Below are 16,341 nucleotides of genomic sequence, written 5' to 3'. Positions count from 1 at the left end.
AGGTGAGGCTCCTCCAGGTGAGGCTCCCCCAGGTGAGGCTCCTCCAGGTGAGGCTCCCCCAGGTGAGGCTCCTCCAGGTGAGGTCCCCCAGGTGAGGTTCCCCCCAGGTGAGGCTCCCCCAGGTGAGGTGCCCCCAGGTGAGGCTCCCCCAGGTGAGGTTCCCCCCCCATCCCGCTGGCACTCAGCTCAGAATTTGGTAGATAGTAACCCCCACCTGTGTGTCCCTGCCATGCACGGAGCCCCTGGGCAGGCCCACCAGGCAGCTCGCTGGCCTGTTTCCCTGTTTCCCCTCCTCTCTCCCACCAATAGGTGACCCACTGGATATAGGAGCAAATGTTCATCAACAGTATAAACATAAACATTAGATGCATTTAAACTTTGTAATTTCTAAAATTATTATTATATATTAATAAAATTATTATTATTTTACGACTATTTTACTTCCGGTTAGAATACATCTTATTAATGAATAAAAAGCAGAGCACACTTGGAGCTGTGGTGATAAACCGGGACCCTTGTAGCTTGTGCCCCGAGGACAGAGGACGCCGTCAAGATGCCTGCACCCCAGCCCCTGGCCTCACCCCTTCCCTGCACCCCTCGGCTACCTGGCTTTACCCCTTCCCTGCACCCCCCAGCCCCTGGCCTCATCCCTGCCTGCACCCCCCGACCCCCTGGCTTCACCCCTTCCCTGCACGCCCTGGACCCGTGGCCTCCAGCCCTGCCTGCATCCAGAAACAAGTGACATCCTCAACCTGCCCTTCCCGTGTCCTTGGTTTCCGTAATTGTACAGGCGTGCGTGCACCATGTCACGTACTGCCCCAGCTCACGTGAGTTCAACTTTCTGTGAATCAACACACGTGCATCAAGTTTCTCTGTGACTTTTCTTCGCTCACACTTTGGTTCTGAGACGTTAAGGATGTTCAGGCTCAGAGCGAGTGGTGGTGTCCTGGGCGAAGGAGCGTCCCCGTGTCTCACTGGGGGACTCAGGCGTAGTGGGCAGGACGGGCTGACGGTGCTCCTCTGGGTCTCTCTGATTTCACAGCCTAATTGGCCGTGGACATCGTGTGCCGTCGTCCCCAGCGAGCCACCCCAGGAAGCACCTGTCCACGCTTGGCCTGATTCTGTACCGGTGGATGTGCGAGCCCTGCGTGTGCTCCCACCGGGACCGCGTGCTCCCCGCGCTCCCCATGCTCCTCGTGCATAGCCCGCTTCTCCCAACGCTGCCCATTCACGGTCTTCGAGGCATCTTTGAGAAAGAAAAATTCATAACATGAACGTAGTCACTGTTTTACATTTTCCCTTCGCTGTTAATAGGTTTTTTAAGGAAAAAAATAGATTTTTTAAGAATCTTGTCTAAGGATAAAGTTTCTTTCTCCACCGAGATCAGAACACTGTTCTGTGGTATTTTCCCTAGATCGTCGAGTGTTCTTGGCGTGCTGGAGAGGGGGTAGACCCATGGGGTGATAGCCGGCTGCGGGCGGATTTCTGCGTGGAGTCCTCACCCAGGATCTGCGCGGACTGTTCGTGCAGACCGGGCCTCAGGAGACACGACGGGGCTCACGCAGGGGCCTGCGTTGGCACGAGGGGGCGGGTGGACGCTGAACACATCGCGGAATCGTTGGTGTGCCTGTGGAGCCCGTCCTGCTGCGCACGCTGAGCACCTGGCAAGGGCCTGCCCCTAATTCTGTCCTCGGCTTGTAGCACGGCGTCCGCACGGTCGTGTCGACCACAATGGATTGCTGTTAGCCTCCTGCTGGAGCGCTCCCGAGGCTGCCCCGGCCTGACCATCCGATGGCCCAAAGGGCAGACGGCAGCAGGGGGGCGGACAGCGAGCGCGCAGGCACCACAACCCAATGCCGCCAGAAGCTTCCAGAACTTACAGACTGTCCTTTGAGGCCTGGGAACGGGCGAGCCTCCTACATAATAAACAAGGACCACAGAAGTCTTCTTAAAAGCAGAGGTGTTCTCAACAAAGAGTCTGAAACAAGAAAAGGAAAAATAATGTGCTAACGGAAAAAGCATTTCTTTTTTTTTTTTTTAAGATTTTATTTATTTATTCATGAGAGACACAGAGCGAGAGGCAGAGACCCAGGCAGAGGGAGGAGCAGGTTCCATGCGGGGAGCCCGACGCGGGACTCGATCCCAGGACCCCGGGGTCACGCCCTGGGCCCAAGGCAGACACTCCACCGCTGAGCTCCCCGGGGATCCCCTGAAAAGCATTATTTTCTGTTGAAAGCGCAGCCTGAGTCGCCACCTACAGCTTCCTCTGCGTGCAAGTCCTCGCCGCCAGCCTTCACCGTATCTTAGTGACCTTATTGTGACGACAACCAAACCAAATTTTGTTTTTTCAGGTTGAATCTTGGGCAAACTCCAGGATACGTTTCTCTAAGATCTCTGGTTGTGAATCACGTCACCGTCACCTCGGGGAACCATGAAGCTCCGGCGTCTGCAAGGCTCAGGGCTGGGCACGCGCGGCCCCGGAGAGCCGGCCTCATACACCACCTTCCGTTTCCTTCATTTGGTGGGACGGGAGTGGGAGCCTGTTGTCCAGGGCCTCCGTGTCGGGCCCACGTGGCCACGATTCAGCCACGTGTGACAAATGGACCCTACGGATCACGCGCCCTGTCCTGCACCGTCTCCCCTGCGTGACTGTCCTGCTTCCAACCCACCAGCAGAGACTCTATTTATTCCCTTCTCCTGGTTTATTCTACATCAGAAAATCTTCTGAGGGACCAGAAGGAAATAGCGGCATCCCCAGAACACCGGCTATACCTGATGCAAACCTGCACACGGACCTTAGAGGGGAAAGCTCCCCCTGCTCTAACGTGTGTAGAAGAAACGCGTGGGCTCGGGCGGGCGAGACAGGGCCATCCTGAGAGCACCCGCCTGCTCACCCGCCCGCCAACACCCCTCCTGACCCTGCCCACGCCTGGCCCCCCCCTCCCCTCCCCTCCCCTACCCTTGTTTGCTTGACGCCACCCAGCAGCCCGAGTGGGGCCTCTTCTCAAGTCAAGTCTACATTTTCAGATTCTCGGTGCCTCGTCGTCACCTTTTCGCTCTGGGCCCCAGGCTGTGGTCAGAGGGGAGAAGAGGCGGGCAACCCAGGGGTCGGCTTCTCAGATGCAGTCGCGATAGGACCATCTGTGGAAGCGACAGAGACAGGCTGGAGTCCTCAGAACTGAAGCCTTCTCGCTGAGACGCTGTCGAGAGGTGAGAAGGCAGCACAGGCTGCGAGGGGCCAGCTGCAAAGCGCACCTGAGGCAGGGCGGTCATCCAAAACACAAGAGTCTTCGGCAAGCAGAACACGCATGACCCAGCTTAAAACAGGGCAAAAGATCTGAGCACACAGGTAACCGGAGAAGGAGGAAGGGCAGCAAGAAGCACATGACGCGATGCTGCACGTCACACGGCTTCGAGCTAAAGCAACAATGCAATGCCGCTGCACACCTGGGCAACAGGACACCTGTGGGACCCAGGCCGCGTCGGGGGGGGCAGGCTGGGCGCAGGAGGGGAGGCAGCTGGTGTGGCCGCGGTGGAGGACGGCTGGTGGCTTCCTGCAGCACGGGACACGCTCTCGTGCCCCAGCCTCGCAGCCCTCGGGGTCCACGGGGGGCCCAAGCCTATGGGCACTCGAGACCCGCACACGGAGGCTGGCGGCAGCTGTACCCCTAACTGGCCAGACTGGGAGCTGCAGGACGACCTTCAGGAGGTGACGGGGAAATACCCCATGGTGCACGCCCACCCCGGGTGACGTATAAATACTCTGTGCTCCACGCACACACCCGGGGATGGATAGATACTCTGTGCTCCAGGCAGACGATGGAATGTCATTCTGCCCTAAAAATAAATGAACTACAAGCCATGAAAGCCATGGAGGACCTAGGTGCTCATGACCGAGTGAACGACGCCAACGTGAAAAGGTCACACCCCTGATGGTTCCTACTATACAGTAATCTGGAAAAAGCAAAACTCCTAAAAACAGTGAAAACATCAGTAGTTGCTGGGAGTGGGGTGGGGTGAGGACGTCTGGAGCTCGGATAATATTTCGGGCAGGGAGAAGATATAAACGCAATACGCGTCTAACTGCGGCGCGGAATGAGGTGGTGGCCGTGTCGGGGGCCCGGGGGGAAGCGGACCGGGAGCCCGGATGCTGCTGCTGACCTTCCGCAGCTGCTGGCTCGGGGAGCACGTCTACACCAGACTCCCGGGGCCTGGGGCGCAGCGGGAAGCACTGCTTGTGTGTGCGCTGCTGTGTGTGGGTCTGTGGTGACGCGCCCCCGACAGAGCAGGAACGCGGGTGCGGGGGGCAGGGAGTCCGTGTGCCCAGGGGTCCCCACAGGCTGCTCGTCTGTCTCCGGAGCCGCGAGGCCCTCTGAGCTCAGACGTGGCGCGAGGGACCAAGATGCTCCCCGCAGCTTCCAACTTAAATTAATCATTAAAAGGCCCTCCTGAGAGGAAACTGCAGGGCCAGGGCCAGGCCTTTGATCCGCACGCCTCGGGGCCCCACACACCGGGCCGGTAATGAGCTCCCCGTGCACCGCAGCAGCAGACGGTACAGCCTCGTTATCCCCTCCACGTTCAATCGCCTTTACTTAAGCTTCATCTTTAAAAAGTGTTCCAGAAACTAGCAAATACATTATAATTAAATGTGTGCACTAATTCCAGTGGCGTCCAGGGTCTGGGCACGCGTGCCTCCCGGGGGTTCCCAGGCGCATGCACGGGACCCCGCTGTTCGTCTTCCTCTGGCGGCGCATGTCCTTGGTCAGCTTCTGGCAAACTGGAAACTAACCTGACAGCATAACCAGGACCCGGTGAGCTTGCGTCCCGACGGCAGGAGAGCAAAGCACGGTGCCCGGGGCTGCTGCCTTCCATCAGACGGCGGCCGGGTCCTCGCGCCAGGCTTCCAACGGTGCCTCCCTCAGCCTGCAGCGCCCTGTGCGGGTGTCTGTGAAGACATGCCTCCTCGCCGAGAACGAGGGTTCAGCAGCCCGGAGAGCCCGCAGTAAGCAAGCGCCCAGGTGAGCGGCCTCGTGGCCTGTGCCCTCCGTGCCCCCCGTGCGCCCTCCGGGCGCCGGCTACGGCTCTCAGGGCTCGGCCCAGCCTGTCTGCAGCCAGCCCCCCAGAAGCCCCACCTGCGCTCCACGGAAACTTGGCACTCCTCGCATCCTTCGCTCCTCACCGAGGCCTCGTTAGAGGGCTGTGCAGCCATTCACACGCACTTCTTTCTCAAGGGGAAACTGAGATTCAGGAAAAAACAGCGATTTGGCTGATGCGGCGTCTCTAACAAGTTCCAAGAGCTGGAAGTGCAAACCAACCCACCCCCTCCCAAGACGCCCTCCTCCAGGCCTCATTTCCCGTAAGACACTATTTCCGTCCGTGCCGGCTTGTGAGCGAGCCCCCGGGACCCGCATTTACACCCTGTCCGCTGTGCCGGAGCCAGGAGTGAACGCGCCCGCGGCGCGGGTCAGGGCTAGGGCCAACGCGGCCGTCTTCACCGGGGCCTCTGTCCTACGTGCTAACCGCTCTCAAAACACACCTTGTTTTCGCAGCACCTTTTTAGAGTCGCCAGGAGCGAGTGTCCCACAGTGCCCGCACCGGGGACCTCAGGCCAGGGACCGTGCGTGACCTGCTGCCGGCACGAAGCTGCCATGTGGGTGGGATGGGCCGTGGAAGGCCCAGGGCCTCGGCGCCTCTCCCGGGGGGCGGATGTGAGGCACCAACGCGAACCTCTGCTGCCCTGAGCGCCACAGCTACTCTGCTCGGTGGAGGGTCCAATGCTGCTTGGCACCCCAACGGCCGGACGAACACGCACCCCCTTCCTCCCACGGCACCAGAGCCGACGGCAGCTGCGAGGCGAGTGACTCAGGCCGAAGGTCAGGCTGAAAAAAGACAAACCCCATAGGTGCCCTCAAATGGATTTCAAAAATGTAAACATAATAGGATAATATCATACAGCAAGAGGGTCCTCAGAGATCCTGGGGGTAGACTTTTACATGAAAAGGAAATGGTTTGAATTTACTTTTTTTTTTTTTTTTGTTAACCATCACCAGTTTCACCATAAAATGCACGTACCTTCACCTGCAGTGACAGCTTGGCTCCTGTCACTCTGGTTCCACTAACTCCTCACAGGACAGAACATGAAGAGTAAGGAGCTGCTCCCAGGAACCTTCGTGGTCGTGCAAGTCTGGGTAAGAAAACGAAACAAACCACGGAGGCATTTAACGTCGGCCAAAACCTACGTAAAATAAGCACCGGCCATGAAGTGACCTCGTCGTCACTGGGTGTCACCCTCCTGCCGGGACGCACGCGATGGCGGCAGACTCGCTTGGTGGGCTGCGGCGTCGCAGACCCTGCGCCCTCCGAGGCGGGGGCAGAAATACAGAAAACACAGGGATTTCCCAGAGTTCTAAACTCTTTTGACAACGGCCGAAATCCAACCCCAAACTAGAAAGACAGCTTTGCCTTACATGTGTTATTGACGTTAATACATAAAACCAGCACCACGTATTTTAAGGGGCAATATTGCGGAAGAATCAAGTGCATGGGTAAGTTACTCCCAAAACACACAAACTGTCAATAGTCGCTTGAAGACCATCAGCCTCACTGGTCATCAACGGAATGGAAATTAAAACAAGGAGCTAACATCTGTGCTTGTTCACCAGCGGGGTAGGTTTGTAACGCCGCCGCCGAGAGTGCACGGGGCCGGGGAAACGGGGGCCAAGATGCTGCTTTCGGCATCCTGAGCCGGATTCGCGGTTTGTATCAACGGTCCTAAAGCGTCCGCCCGTATTTCGCTTCGTCTCCCTTGCAGGATTCGTTCCACGTCAATAACTAACGTGCAAACATCTGCCTCTGAAGCCACACATCAGTGTGTCGCTCATGTCAGGAAAACACGTAGAGAAACTCTGAATCTCCAGGACCAGGAGGTCCTTGAGCAAATGGAGTTTACGTGGTTTGGCTACTACGTCGCCACTGAAAATGGTGCCACATATTGAAACGTGACTGTGCTCAAAGGGCTCAAGAAATGCTTTATAAGGAATGGACCGGGCAGCCGGGGGGCTCAGCAGCTTGGTGCCGCCTTCAGCCCAGGACATGATCCCGGGGTCCTGGGATCGAGTCCCGCGTCGGGCTCCCTGCATGGAGCTTGCTCCTCCCTCTGCCTGTGTCTCTGCCTCTCTCTGTCTCTCATAAATAAATAAAATCTTAAAAAAAAAAAAAAGAAATGGACTTTCAGGAAAGATGTGGGGGCAGCAAATGGACATTGGACAATTTCCTTCCACGGCGAAAACACCGGCAATTATGTACAAGCCAAGCGGACACGGCCGGCGGGAGCCCCCACAGCCCACATTCAGGACCATGTGCAAACCACTGGCGGTGGCGAGCAGACCCCGGCCCAGGAGAACGCACTCGGGCCCCAGGGGCGGACAAAGTCCACGCAGACCACAGCCAGACCCAAACATGGGGACAGGGAGAGGAAACAGTAAAACAGACGTACCGGGGTCAGCCTGCTGCCCGCAGGTGGACACAGCAAGTCCCCCGCTGTGTCTGCAAATGACCCGCCCACAGGCTCACCATGGAACCGGAGCCCCGAATGCCATCACCAGGCCCTTCTGAACCAGGTCTGGAGGCTGAGGACACGGGAAGGAAGATCAGCACAAACGGGAGCCACGACCCTAGACAAGAAGGCACCACCCCGGGCAGTGTCAACAGTCAGGGCTCACGGGTCCTCGGGGCTCACAGGTCCTCGTGTGCGTGGGATCGCGCTAGCTCGAGCCCCGAGGATGCACCAGGCAGGGAGACGACGAGGAGGCCGGATGCAGGGGGCTGCGCCCAGGTCTCCGTGGCAATGCTGAAGCACAGGGTGGGCAGAGGCAGTGCAGGGAGGGCGCAGGTCCTTGGGGCCCGCTGGCTCGCAGCTTGGCCGGCCCGCGGCAGTTGGGAGCTGCTCCCCGGCACCCGGTCCCCGCAGCGTGCACCCAGGCCACCAGCCCGGACCTGGCAGTGGAGCACTGAGCTTCCCAAGGACGCCGCAGAGAGCAGAGCAGGCATGTCTCCAGGGTGGAACGTGGCCCACCCAAGAGCCAGCGGGAGGCAGCCCGACGCATCACAAGGGAATCCGAGCATCGGGGCCTCTGGGCCTCACGGCCATCAGGCCCCAGCCGTGCCACCGGAGGACGCAGGGAAGGGCTCCTGCATCCCACCCGAGCACCCCACGGCTCACCCCCCAGCCCTCTCCCCTGCAGCCCACCCTGCGCCCACATCCCTGCAGCCCATCACCCTGAGGCCCACCGTGCAGCCCACCCCCCAGCCCTCCCCTCGGCCCTCCCTGCGGCCGTCCCCTTGGCCCTCCCTGTGGCCCACCACCCTCCCCCCGCCCCCCGCAGCCCTCCCTGCAGCCTGGGTGAGCAGCCCGTTGAGCATCCAGCTCAGGTCATGGTCTCAGGATCGTGAGATCAAGCCCCACGTCAGGTGGGGAACCTGCTTGGGATTCTAATAAATAAATCTTTAAAAAGGCCATTTGTCCTTCCTGTTTTGACGATTAGTAAGGCTTCTCATCCTCTCGACACAGAGTGGTGCAGGATGCAGTGAAAACGTGTTCTCTAAAACGGGGTAAAAGAAGGGTGTTTGGAACAGGAGGTCCTTCCCCCAACGGGTCACCTGGGTCACCACAGCTCCCTGTTTAAGTGTCACCTGCACTGAAATTCCTTATTCTGAATTCCTACTCAATAAATATTCCAAGTTAAAACTTTTTGACTGTGACTTTTTGGGACGGGTGAGCCCGTGTAGCACGTCCTTGCCGCGGTCACCGTCAGCCCACGTGGTTGCCGTGCTGCTCATGCTCCACGCGGACCGTCTGACTTTCTGGGTTTGTGGCGCTCGGTGCCAGGGGCTGGATGCGGAGCCATGTCCTGGGAGCCCCTGCTTCCTGCACAGAAAGGTCAAAGCAAACATTTCAGGAGAAAAAGCCATATATTATTAAATATATATTTTATTTCCAACAATCAAGAAACCAAAGGTGTCAGATTTGGAATACGCAAAACATATTCTTATCACAAATCTCTTCTCGTCTTTGTTCGTGAACGTGTCCTTGAACGCCTGCTTCAAGCGAGAGCGAGGGGGACCCGTCATGGCACACAGGCCTCAACCCCGCGGCGCCCGGCCAGCTGACACGCGGGACCTTCCTGGGCACGGAAGACCTGTGCTAACGCCACAATTCAAGCCACCAAGTAGGCACGTACTAGACAGTCAAAAAAAGAATTTTTCCGTGTGAAGACAAAGTACAAGTGTCCCCTCAACATCCCACGCACACGCGGAGGCCGCAGAGGCCGCGCTCACGGAGCTGCCACACGGGGGAGCTCACACCCGGACGCGGGCCACGGAGCATGTCCTGGCCCTCCCTCTGCCCGCCTGCCAGGCCGCGGGAGCCCAGGGCCCATGGGCACCATCCACGCCCCACAGACTGGAAACCCGGCCCAATGCAGGACGCTGCTTCCGTGTCATTTTTACATTCGACACAAAAATAAGACGTCAGGCAGGAACCGGCACGGGTCAGGGTAAAGCGCGTGCAGGATCCACCTGGAAGGTCCCCTGGGCTCAGGGGAGCGCGGTCAGAACTCCGGAGGCAGTTCCTCGGCTTATACCCGACGGTCCATGGAAACATCACCTGCATCTCGAGACCGAACTGCAACGTCTTCCAGAGCGCTGCCTGCAGGTGCTTCATATCGTTGGTTTATTTGAAATCTGAAGAATAGGTTTCACTTAGAGGAGAAAAATCTTTGACATTTAGACGGTTGTTCACAAATGGCTGTCGTCAAACCCCCCGAGCACGGCAGCTGCTGTTCGGGACAGTGCGCTTCCAGCCCCTGGGATCTACTCCCGGGACCCCAGCGGGTCCCACACTGGGCGGGAGCCTGGAAGTGGACGCCTCGGAGTCGCAGCAGATCCGCGTGGAAGGGACGTAACCTGGCTACTGGGTAGAAGGATCTACCTGTTGCAACAGCCGAGCTGTCGCTGGCACTTGCACGCGTCGCTGCGCATCCTCACTCGCTCCACAGGCCACCACCCGCTCTCCAGGGAACCCTGACCTCGAGGCCTTCCTACCATAGCGCCTGCAACTGCTGCGAGGGCCCGAGGGAGCCATGACCTTCCCGTCCCAGGGCGGGCGGCAGGACGCTCACGGAAGCCTCGCCTCCTGGGCCTGGGTTCCCTGCGCTCAGAAGCGCGCGCGTCCTCAGGACCCGACTCCCGGCATCTCGAGTAGGGTCCTCTAGCCCGGGCTTCCCTGTTGCGGCTCGGCGCAGGTTCTGGGCCACGTCACCCCAGCGCGGGGGCTGCCCGGCACGCCCCGGGCTCCAGCCCCCAGGACGGCCCAGAACGTCACCGACTTTGCCATGTACCGTGTGCAGGCCACGCGGGTGACGGTGCCTATGCACGACAGTGCGGCTCGTCACCTGTTGAAGGTTTTACACTGCAGACGCTTCATAGTTACTCCGCTCACACAAAGGGCACGAACAACGAGGGACTCCGGAAGCGCTCCGCAGACACCACGGGTTCATACATTTGGAAAGTCCCAACAGACCCAGGTTCGAGAGACACCCACATGGACGTCAGCATTTATTTTCAGGATGATTTCCGCGTGTGCTGGGTGAGACGGCGCCACGATGAGGGGCGGGGGTGGGCCTGACGAGGTGGCCCCAGGACGCACACGCGAGCCCTCCAAGGACAATGCCAAGGAGAGAGGCCCCTAGGAACACCCACACCCGCGTCCCAGCGTCACTCTTCTTTCCTTTTCCTTTCTCTTCTCTTCTCCTGCAGGGTTTTCAGGTCAGTCATCACGTTCAAAGTCTTGCGGACCCACAGAATCTGAAAACAATCATTTTGAGACGTCTTTAGAAGCAGCAAACACACAGAATGGAGCTAGAGGCTGGAAGGCTATAAAACACGTACCACGATGATCATGGCGTTGAGCAGCAGCGGTGCTGAAAACACGATAGAGATGAACATTCCCCGCGAATCAAAATACTGGTATTTTGAAAATAACCTGTTCCAGGAAAAAAATGAAAAATTACTTGGCATGAGAACCGGTGTCGGTAGGACACCCTGCGACATGTGGCTCCTGGAGCACTCCTGCCTGCCTCCAAACGACCCGCCCACGGCTCCCCCTGGCTCTGCGCTGCTGCCCCACGACCCCCTCGGGACATGGGCCGGCAGCCCTGCGGGGAACAGGGCAGGATGCCGGGGGGACCGGGAGCACCGCAACCAACCCAAGGGCATGCTGGGCAAGGGACACACTTGCGCGCCATGGGTAACGGCGAACTGACCCCCGGAATGCTCTACTCCCGTCACAGCTCTGCAGGCTCCTGCGGGCCACCAGGCAGGACCAGGCCGAGCCGGGCACAGGGCGGGCACCCCGCCTGCGGAACACTCGCCCACACGGCGTTTTCACACCCAGGAGGCTCAGGGCACCGGGGAATTCAACCCGCCACAGGCAGGCCCAGCTGCACCCAGGGTCCCCCTGCGGCCACACGGTAACACGCAGAACCGTCACTCAGGAAGGGACGGCGGCAGAGGGGCCAGGCATCAAGGAAGGGCCGGATCATGACGGTCAGGGCACACGTGTCGGGATCGACCGGAGAGACAGGAAGCAGGGAGGGCATGGACTCGGGCATGGACTCGGGCATGGACTGCACAAAGGCCCCTGCACTCCGTGAGTGCGTGAAAGGGGCTGCCCGGGCTCAGGACATGGCTCACGGTGGCCCGCACGTGGAGAGACTGCTGTGGCCACGCTGAGCCACTCGCCACTGGCAGAGCACGAGGAGGGCACCGCTCGGGAGGTGGCTGCTGTCGCGGGTGCGAGGGCAAACCCCGGCGGGATGGAGAAAGCCTCGCTCGTGCTGTGTCAAAGGCCACAACCTCCCGAGGAACCTCAGGGTGGCGAGTGAGGCCCACGGTCCAAGTGGTCAAAGCTGCCGCAAGCACAGACACGGGGCACAGCGCCATGGGGACAGCCCCGCCCGGGGTGACTCCGGATGTGCATCACCATCCTAGCGGCTGGCCCGGCGGTGGCGCACAGGGAAGGCTGGTGCCCCCGCTCACGGAGGATACTGCGGAGGGCTGGGGGGTGGGGTGGCCCTGAGAAGGGCGGAGACTGGCAGGTGGGGTCCTGGGAACCCACGAGCCGGTGGTTTCAGGATGGAAAGAGATGGGGGTCGGTACCACCACGAGGTGGTACCTTGCCGACTCGTGGGCTGAGGACAGGGGTTCAGGGGGGACTGTCGGGCTGTGGGGTGGGAGGTGCTGGGCCACAGGCAGCCCCGAAAGTGCAGGGCAGGGTGGTGGGTGGCAGGGGAGGAAGTGTTCGTCCATCTGGCTTCTACGGGTCCCCAGTACCCGCGGGGGCAGGAGGTGGGCGGGGGGTGGACAGAGCAGGTGCTCCAGCTGGTCGGGACATGCACAGCATCGCGCGCAGCGTGCCACAACCTCCTGGACCGGCCAGACGTCTAGGCGTCACCTGCTTCCTGTTCAGTCCAGAACTAGTCTTTCTTTTTTCTTTATGTTTAAGAGCGTTAAACATTTCAGGGCTTAGAAACGCCAAAACCCTTTCCAGCTCACAGGCCACATAAAAGCCGTTGTGGCCCAGATAGGGTCTGTGGACCTCGGTTTGAAAACCGCGTGTAGACGCAGTGGGAGGGTCGCGGGTGAAGCCCTCCCGGTGGGCACAGCATGTCCTGCGCGGGTGCAGCCGTAGGCACAGGCCTGACTCTCCACAGGATGCAGCGAGAGCTGAACACAGGGGCGAAGGACAGAGGGCGGGGATGCGGGCGCCCGCGGTGACCTGCTGCAGGTCCTGGGCTGCCCCCACCTCAGGAGGGTGGCCAGGGGTTTCCGAGGCCTCGAGAGGACGTGGGGTCTCACGGGCACCCCCGCCGCCCTGCCCACATGCACTCCCAGCTCTCTCCAAGGTCCTGCCTTCTTTATTCTGCAGCTAGAGCCACTGTACAGAGGCCCCGGGAACCCTGTCCCACAGCCACGAACTGTGTGAGCCCATCTGCAAACCCCGGAACAGCTGACAAGCCAGCCCTCGAACCTACACCTATCAGTGCAGAGGCCCTCGGTGTCCCTGGGGCTCAGGCAGCCTGGCTTCCCGCACTTCTCTGACCCCGGTGCTTTGCACGCTGTGCCCATTGCACATGCCCCCCCGCAGTGCAGTCCCTCACCACAGTCACAACGGGGGGGAGGGGCCTACCTCCAGTTCATCGCCGCTATTTCGTTGATATATTCAGCACAATAAACTAAAATCACTAGAAAAGAGAGAAACTACGCATCAGGATTGGGGTGACCAAAGCTGACATTACAGAAGCACACGTTCTTACTGCGATGATACATTTAACGTAAATATAAAAGTAAGAATTCGATGAGAAAACTAACTTCTACAGAAAGCATGAGGTCAAAATTGTAAGATTTTAAAATTATGGACCCCAACCATTTAACAGAAGAAAACCGAGAAAGGTCAAGACCCGTTAAAGCTTCAGTGGTCTGAGTCCAAAGCTGCGGAGCAGGTGCAGAGGGCGGCATCCACGTCCTGTGCCCGAACACCCAGGGCTCACGCATGTGCAACTCTGCCTGCGCCCCTACCTGACCCATCAGGGCTCCCTTGTCGGAGACGCTGGCAGCAGGATGCCCAGAGCTCCAAGCAACCTGTTCCTGCCCGCACGGCCTCCCAGGGCCATGCTCCTGGGCTCCTGAGCCCTGCCCAGCGGGACAGCGGCCACGGCACAACCCGTGATGCTCCCGAGCCTCCCCGGCAGGGCCTTCCTGAGCCCGGCAGGCGGCCCCACAGCCTGCTGCTAACACACCAGCACAGGGCAACCTGCTTTCAACACCGATGCTTTCATTCCTCGGTAAGTTACAACGTGTGAGCCTTGCTGCCCTTGACCCAAATCACAGAACAGATCACACCGGGTTTGCAATCTCCACTCCTGCCTCCATGAACGGACCCAACGGGGCCCATGAGGAAAGCCCAAGAGCCAGGTGAGGGGAGGCAGGCAGGACTCAGAAGGCATGGGGGGGAGGACGGCACCATCTCTGCCAGGCGCTGCGCCTCCAACGCCACCCCGAGTCTCCGCCGTGCCACCCAGGCGCTAAGGGACCCGGGGGGTTAGGGAACCTCTCTGCTTCATCTGCAAAAGTGTAGCAAGAGATGCTGCACCGATTAAAGTTAATTTTGTGCTGGTTTGACAGTGAAATGACCAGTGTGTGTGCACATGGAGAACAGTGTCTATTTATTACTGTGAGTGGGCAAAGCACCCCGTCCTCTCCCTAGACAGTAACAGACCCACAGAGTTCTGAAGTTTACAGGCTGTTTCTAGCCCGTCAGCTGCTCCGATCAGGCCATCGTGCTGCTCGAGGGGCCTGCCTCTGGGCCGTGCACGGATCATGCTCGCGGCCCACCTCAGCTACCTCTAGCAATGTGGACAGGGCGCCTCACAATACCTGGGGTGCTCTTCCTTCACTGCACTCATCGCAGTTGATGGCAATGCAGGGAGACTGGAAACGACTTCATCAGCGCTGACAGGGGAGGTGCACACCTGCCGACAGCCCTCAGGTGTCCCACCCGCACCTGGCCATATCACACAGCAATCGGCGTTGCGCAGCTGTTTGTCGTACTCACCTAAGCACAGGAAATGCCCGACCTGCAGCTTGTACCTCTGGGACGAGAGACATGTGAGCAGCAGGCACAGCACGTGGAAGACCGCCAGCCCCAGGAGCCACGGTTCCGTCCAGTCCGTCTGCTACAAGACACATGTCATCTCATCGTCAGCTCAGGTGGGGCTCCGGGTCTGTGGGTCAGGGAGGGCAGTGGTCCCTCGCTACTGGGCGTTCCCTGGGCTAAGGGGTCCAGAGCCCTCCCCACAGGCTTCGTAGGCACGGGGGCCGGAGAAGGGAAGGGCAGGATGCAGCAGGAACCCTCTGCCCTGGCTCTAAAGAGGAACACCGCCGGTGTGATGCCTGTGCCTGTGGACCTGCCCCGTCAACGTAGGGAACAGAATGGTGTTTCTAAGGATCATCCTGTGACTTGAGGAGGACATTAAGTGACTCGGTCAGGAGATGCACTTGGTGACTCCAAGGCTTACCAAGAACTACCTTGAATCTTTTACACAAGTACTTAAGGCCTTGGGAAATCCGAGGCATCCCAGTCTACCAGATTTTCTTTTCTCCAAACTTTCTGTGAGCCTTCCAAATAGCACCAAGATGCCGGGTCTCCTCAACTCTGTGGGGCATGTCCATACCCCCAGATGCCCACCTACCCTCCACGTGCTGATTCACCCTCTAGATGCCCAAATCCCCCCTGTGTCCAGATCCCCCCCCCCCGGTGTCCAGATCCCCCCCAGGTACTCGGATTTCCCCCCACAGGTGCCCAGCTCCCCCCCCACGTGCTCAGAGCCCCCCCAATCTCAGACGTCCTGATGCAGGCTCACACCCAAGGTCTGCCCTTCCCAGGCCGGCCCTGCCTCCGCGTCCCGCAGAGCCCTGGGGACTCTCGGAGGGCCCCCGCCGCTCCCGCGCGCCTCCGCAGGGCCAACTGGCCACGGCTCCCTGCCCCACCAGGTGCGGAGGGCACCCGCGGGACAGGCGGAGCACGGGGCGTGCAGGACCCCGCCAGGGCCGCTCCGGAGCTCACGCCGCCCCGCCCAGCAACTCCACCGCGGGGCTGTCCACACCGCCGCCAGCATCCCGGGGACCCGCCCACCGCGCGCAAACCCCGCCCCGGGGCCCCCCTAGGGACGCCCCGCCCACCCCGCCCCACCAAGCCCCGCCCACCGCGCAAGCCCCGCCCCTAGACGCCCCGCCCACCAAGCCCCTCCACGGCACATAAGCCCCGCCCCTGGGCGCCCGCCCACCGCGCGCAAACCCCGCCCCGGGAGCCCCGCCCGCCGAGCCCCGCCCCCACGCGCCGTCCGGTGCGGTTGGCGCCCACGCGGAAGCGGGCAAACCCTGAGCGGCCCCAGCTGTCACCGCCCGAGGCGCCGTCAGGAAGGCGGCGAGTTACCGTGAGCACGGCAGGAATGCTGACGGGGAAGGAGCTGACGGAGAAGGCGGACGGCATCGTTCCGGAAAGGCCCACCCTCACCCCCTCCGCCTCCTGTCCCCGCCCAGACCGCTCGCACGGGGAACGCCTCCGGCGTCGCCTCTCGCGGCATTTCCACTTGTCGCGAAACTTGCGCGGATCCAGCCATCTCGCGATATCCGCTTGTGGGGGACCGGAGTCACGTCTCGCGGTATCCCACGGCTTTAGAAGGCGTCTGGGGCTGGAACCGGAAGTAGGTCCCGGATGGGCTC

At 60.2% G+C, this 16,341-nt stretch overlaps 1 protein-coding gene and 1 long non-coding RNA gene across 11 annotated transcripts; both read right to left on the bottom strand.

Annotated features, from left to right (window-relative positions):
- Positions 1-651: 651 nt before the first annotated feature.
- On the bottom strand, positions 652-8,217 carry LOC140601840 (uncharacterized). Of its 9 annotated transcripts, none has more exons than XR_012004954.1 (7): positions 7,496-8,217; positions 6,073-6,184; positions 5,537-5,879; positions 5,133-5,237; positions 4,790-4,959; positions 2,960-3,141; positions 653-1,978 (listed from the first exon to the last, which is right to left on the bottom strand). It is a non-coding gene; the product is annotated as an uncharacterized lncRNA (long non-coding RNA). The 9 variants fall into 9 exon arrangements; XR_012004955.1 differs by having other exon boundaries at positions 4,790-4,945; XR_012004951.1 differs by having other exon boundaries at positions 652-1,978; positions 5,133-5,879.
- A 2,367-nt stretch (positions 8,218-10,584) lies between these two features.
- TMEM18 (transmembrane protein 18) lies at positions 10,585-16,217 on the bottom strand. Of its 2 annotated transcripts, none has more exons than XM_072771299.1 (5): positions 16,052-16,217; positions 14,672-14,792; positions 13,247-13,301; positions 10,948-11,041; positions 10,585-10,863 (listed from the first exon to the last, which is right to left on the bottom strand). In XM_072771299.1, the coding sequence occupies exons 1-5, from the start codon at positions 16,106-16,108 to the stop codon at positions 10,774-10,776; spliced, it is 417 nt and encodes a 138-aa protein (XP_072627400.1). In that variant the 5' UTR covers positions 16,109-16,217; the 3' UTR covers positions 10,585-10,773. The 2 variants fall into 2 exon arrangements, with proteins under 2 accessions (XP_072627400.1, XP_072627399.1); XM_072771298.1 differs by lacking the exon at positions 16,052-16,217 and adding an exon at positions 15,480-15,743.
- Positions 16,218-16,341: the final 124 nt, after the last annotated feature.

The sequence above is a fragment of the Canis lupus genome, chromosome 12, assembly GCF_048164855.1.
Source record: "Canis lupus baileyi chromosome 12, mCanLup2.hap1, whole genome shotgun sequence".
NCBI lineage: Eukaryota > Metazoa > Chordata > Mammalia > Carnivora > Canidae > Canis > Canis lupus.
This window is presented reverse-complemented; position numbering and strand designations above follow the sequence as displayed.

Excerpts from the sequence above, each read along its gene's own strand:
- TMEM18 (XM_072771298.1), bottom strand. The coding sequence starts at position 15,734 with ATGCTGGCGGCGGTGTGGACAGCCCCGCGGTGGAGTTGCTGGGCGGGG. Across the intron at positions 13,302-14,671 it reads CGGGCATTTCCTGTGCTTAG|TGATTTTAGTTTATTGTGCT; the intron begins GTGAGTACGACA and ends TCTCTTTTCTAG. Across the intron at positions 10,864-10,947 it reads TCAACGCCATGATCATCGTG|ATTCTGTGGGTCCGCAAGAC; the intron begins GTACGTGTTTTA and ends GATTGTTTTCAG.